The 4927-nt window shown below is 58.9% G+C and overlaps 2 protein-coding genes across 2 annotated transcripts in view; both read right to left on the bottom strand.

Moving 5' to 3' along the window:
- Nucleotides 1-867, bottom strand: part of VDBG_01034 (conserved hypothetical protein) — a gene marked incomplete at both ends in the record, with an annotated part of 2966 nt that extends 2099 nt beyond the window's left edge. The window contains 2 exons of the mRNA XM_003009305.1: nucleotides 154-727; nucleotides 771-867. Coding sequence (XP_003009351.1) covers nucleotides 154-727; nucleotides 771-867 — 671 coding nt within the window. The remainder of the gene's footprint in view (nucleotides 1-153; nucleotides 728-770) is intronic.
- A 2368-nt stretch (nucleotides 868-3235) lies between these two features.
- The window catches only part of VDBG_01035 (inner centromere protein), a gene marked incomplete at both ends in the record, with an annotated part of 4340 nt that continues 2648 nt past the window's right edge, over nucleotides 3236-4927 (bottom strand). Inside the window, 3 exons of the mRNA XM_003009306.1 lie at nucleotides 3236-3733; nucleotides 3967-4725; nucleotides 4814-4875. Of these exons, the coding sequence (XP_003009352.1) occupies nucleotides 3236-3733; nucleotides 3967-4725; nucleotides 4814-4875 (1319 nt within the window). The remainder of the gene's footprint in view (nucleotides 3734-3966; nucleotides 4726-4813; nucleotides 4876-4927) is intronic.

Here is a 4927-nt window from a genome sequence, read left to right on the forward strand (position 1 = left end):
CGCCGCCCCCCACTGCTGTAGGGAGTCTTTGCCGAGAATCACCAACTGTCGCGAACGTGCCAAGGGGTCCGGAATCGAGTCGCGTTGCTGCTGGGCGGCCGACGCTGATGCATCGTATGTGTGTCGGTTGGTCGCGTATGCGCTGGAACTCACAGACGGCTCATCTCCAGGAACAGGAGAGTGAGGGGCATAGCCCGACGACTTCTTGGCCCGAAAGCAGCTTCGGCTCTCTGCTTCTGTGCGGGCGTCCTTGGCACAGGTCTCTCAGGTCTCTGTGCGGGTCGAGGGGGTGGGACGGGCTGCTCGGGCACAGGTCTCGGCTTCGCCTGAGAGGCGGCGGACTTGCCTTGAGACGAAGGCCTCATCTGTTCAAACGCCTGCCACGCATTGCGCCTGGATTCCATAGGGTCTTCGCGGGGTTGAGCCTTTGCAGTCGGCGCGGCACCCGAGGTAAAGTTGCGGTACTTGTTCGCCCCCGATTGGGTAGCATTACGAGTTGGTTGATTTCGCCGAGGTGGTGGGGGAAAGTTGGCCCCGGCATCTTGCCAGGGATTGCCTCTGACGCCTGAAGCGGTGGGATAACGCGAGCGACCCCGGCTGGCATCGTACTTGGCTTTTTGCTCGGGATCGGTCAGAATCTCATGTGCGGACTGGATGACCTGAAACTTGGAGTTGACTTCAGCTTCTCTGCCGGGGTTTCGGTCAGGGTGGTAGAGGAGCGCTTCGTCTGTTTAGCAGGGATACCAGTTATCAGGGATGGAAACACCTACCTAGCTTCCGGAATTGCTTCTTGATGTCATTGACATCTGCTGTCACAGGCAGGTTGAGGTCCGCGTAATAGTCGCGAGAGTTGTCAAGTTTCGGCATATTGAATCGTGCCTCAGACCCTGGAAAGGTCCTTCAATGACGGGTTGGATGTAGCCGGGGGAGTGATCAACGCCAGAACCAGGCATCCCCGTTGGTACCCGTCACAGCCTGTTCGAGCTTTCCTGTTGTGCCCAGAAGCGGCCTGCCAGAGGACCAGAGGACCAGAGGAATCGAGGCGAAGAGCGACTATGTGATCGTCAAAGGTCGCTGAGCTTGCGTGCTAGGGAAGTATTGAGATGCCTGGTGAAAATCGGCCGAAAAAGGAGGGTCACAGTAGCGGCTGGGCAGGTGTATTGGCGTGAAGGCTGAGAGTCTGACTTAAACTAAGACGACAGAATCGGGTGCAGACAATCTTTGGTGGGAAGAGTCAGAGGGCTCGAGGGGGAAGAGAGAGTTCGGCTGCCGCTGTAGGAGAAAGGTTAGCTCATGTCATCCGGACGATCGCCTTCAGGGCTTGGGACCGAGGGAATTGTAAACATAAAACGGAAGAGAGTCCAAGGAGGCCAGTCCTCGGATGCAGAGCACTGAAGTCCGATCTAGGCATTCAACGCAAGGTAACGATCGCAGGGGAGGAACGGGAAGGAGCAGGCAAATCGCAGGGCAGCAGCAGCCTCTCAACGGCGACTGGACAGGACGGCGATGCAGCACCTCAGTCGCAACAGACAAAGGTGCAGCGAGGCAGACAGCAGCCGAGCCACCCATCCAAACTGCCCTCTTGCGAGTGGTCTTTGGTGCTGTACCACTCACGTTCACTCGCACCCGGGCAATGGGTACGCTGGGCGCCGTGACCCGGACAGACCAGGGCGACAGGGCACGTGAAGGGCAGAACACAAAGTGCAGGAGAGCTCTCTTACCTGACAAGGCCAAAGCACCTATCGTTCTTGTATCGTCGGCGAAAGACCGCAGACGACGTTTAGGGACGGCGAATGTTTATGAATAGGCAGGTTGGTAAGATCGTGGGTCGGCGCTGGCTTGGTAGGTAGGTAGGTAGGTTTCGGGGCTGATGTCGTCAGGTTACCTAGGCAGTTAGGTAGGTACGCAAATTAACAGAGGGTTCAGACGAGAAAGGGGTGAATGACCAAGCGAAGGGGAGAAAGGGTCAGGCAGAGGTCGCGCTAGGTAAAGGACCCCGAGGCAAGTGAGTAGGTAGACAGTAGGAAGGTCGGTGATGTGCCCCGCCAACAGATCAGCTCGAAGAATGTCTCGTCGCATGGAAGAAAACAATTGCGCGGTTGCCTCAGCACACAGGCCGGGGGGGGGGCGGGGGGGTTGGACGTGGGACGTCAACGCTATGAGTGGAGACAAGCCTCCCGTTCTGGAGGGTCCCCCAGAGGGCGCACTAAACAGAGATCCCTCCCCCCTAGGCCAGCTCTACAGGGACCGGGAGCGGGACGTCGTAGGGACCCAAGGACCCAGTGACGTGTGGTGTGGCTGAGGCCTGCGAGCCACAGGCAACATGCGTCCTCCTTGACGATCACACGCTGCACAGGCTCGCCACGGCCGACCGACTGACGAACCTCTGCTGGAACAAGAAGGTGAGACTGATCGATCCCACATAGCTGGCTGGACCCAGTCATTCGTCCCTCTGCGCCGCTGCCGAGTTGCGTACAGCACAGCTCAGCGAACCCAAGGTTCATTCCGGATTGTCACCAGCCAGCGAGCTACTGGCCCAGTCACATTTGCAAGAGGTGTAACCGCCTTCTCACCGCTCCAATGTCAGTGTTGGCCTGCCTGACATCGATGGCCGCATCTCATTCACATTACCTTATCTATCAGATCCCCTATGCGAGTCATCCGTCATTTCCACGCACCAACCCTCCACGGACCAGGAGCTTTGACCTACCCTAGCCGGGCCGCCCGCGTACCTCGTCTGTACATGCCGTCCGTCTGTACATACCCAAGTCAGGGCACACAAGGCGTGTATGTGCAGGTATCCTCAGACAATGCCCCTCCAGATGGCGGCCCCAATCAGATTGCTTCTGGAAATGTAGGGCGAACGTTCGTCATTCCTGCATCAGGGCTCCTGTACGGTGACGATCGTACCCAGCATGACCCAGCGGCACGGGCTCGTGTGGCTTGGCCTGTTTCCCTCCTCAAACCGCGTGTCTGGCCATACACAACACCGAAAAGACCTGTACTGCGAGGGCAAAAAAAGTGTGATCATCATGTCTTATTGTGCGCCCTCAATTCGTGAAGGTCTGTTGATTCCCATGTTCGGCAGTTCAAACGCCGTATACCAAACTGTCCCAATCTGCAACGAATGCAACCAACAAGAATATCATGTACAGTGAATGAATCATCCGTCCCGATCAACACCATCAAGTCATACCCAGTTTCGGCCGCTCATAATGCGACCTTACACACGCGCCTATGCCAGGTCTTTGCTCATCTCAAACGTCCAGGCTCCGTCCTTGCGCATCCTGTCGCGGGCCACGAGGTCCTTCCTGATCTCGTCTTCCGTCAGACGGTCTGTGCCGCTCCAGTTGGCGCTCGACGTGCGCGCCCTGAACTTGTGCCAACGGTCCTTGCTCTTGCTGAACACCTCCTCCATCACGAGCGGCACTGGTGGCCCAAAGATCTGCGAGGGGTCCATAGTCTCCTGGCGGGTCAGAGCCCTGCGCAGCTCCGGCGAGTCGACCCACGCAGCAGCGCCAAAGTTCGCGTCGTCTTCCTCCTCGTCCTCGTCATCTGTGTCGATCTCTGGCAGCTCAATCGACTCGCCGTTCTGGAACCGCGGCGAGGACCGAGTCGCCGACTTGGCGGCTGATTTCGCACCGGCAGCGCCCTGCGGCCGGGCCGGCGTCTTGTGGGACGGTCCGGCCGGGTTTGGGGTTGGGCGCAAAAGGGAATCGCCCCCTTGGGAAAACTGTGACATGTCCATAGGCTGCGTGCTTTTTGACGGCGCTGTGGGGCTGAGCTGTGACGGTAGCCTTGAAGAGATCGCGAGACGCGCTCTGAGGCGGGGACATTGGCATAGCCGGCCGAGAACATGGACTTGTTCGACATATCCTGGTCATCATTAGCTTCAGAGTCCTTAAACGCACCGAGCGGCAAGCTCGCTGTACAACTCACCTTCCTTCAGTCCGCAGAAGGCCGGACAGGCGGGCCCTTGATGTTAGGGGGCTGGCTGTCCATGTCCAGCTCGTCAAAGAAATCGTCGCTGGTCCGTCGGCGCTTGGCATCCTTGGCCTGGTAGCTCGGTCCGTTCCTGGCTTGCGGGTGGCGGGATGCACCGTCGTTGGTCTCCTGCTGCAAAGGTCGCTTAGGCGGTGCCTTGGCACCCTGGTTCAAAACTGCTGACACAGGACGGCCAAGATCCTCTTGAGGTCGTTGACTGGCAGTGTTCATACGTGATACAGGGCGGGGGGGCTGGTTGCTCGCCGCCGCCTTGTCCGAACCAGTATTGTAGTCCGGAGGCCCGGTAGGCTGAGCTCGCACAGCGGGAGGTGGCGCTCGAGTCTGCTTGGCCCGCTCAATAGCGGCTTGACGTGCGGCGTTCTTCTTCGCCTCCGCCTGCGATGCAGCCTGCTCTCGTTCCTTGGCTTTCTGCTTCTCAGCCTCGAGCCGCTTCTGCTGTTCCTGCTTACGCTCCTCTTCTTGCAACGCCGCCCTCTTGCGTTCAATCTCCGCCTTGGCATCTCTCTTGCGCTGAGCCTCCTTCTCCTCAACCTCCTTTCGCTTCGCAGCAAGCTCCAGGGCCTTGGGCCTTCCGGCTGTAGAGCCTCTGAGGCTGGAGAGAGAGGGCTTTTGCTGGAGCGAAGCCGAGCTGGCCTTGCTCTTGAGTTGAGGCTGACTGGTGCCGAGGGTGTCGTGCAAGTTGGATGAGAGGGACGAGTTGGATGGATGATATTGTGAGTGCTGTGATCCGGTGTTGACGCGGATGACGGGTAGGCGCCTGCCTCGACTTCGTTGCCGTCTTCCTTTGTGGGCTTAAGCGGCCTCGTACCTTCTCTTCGCACGGCTTGCCTGGCTGCTCAGCTGATCTGGGAACGGATGGGGGCGCATCGACTGCGCATCGGTCATGTCAGCATCCTCCTCGCAGCGCTTGCGGCAGCTCGAG

Source organism: Verticillium alfalfae, genomic scaffold (genome assembly GCF_000150825.1).
Source record: "Verticillium alfalfae VaMs.102 supercont1.1 genomic scaffold, whole genome shotgun sequence".
Lineage (NCBI taxonomy): Eukaryota > Fungi > Ascomycota > Sordariomycetes > Glomerellales > Plectosphaerellaceae > Verticillium > Verticillium alfalfae.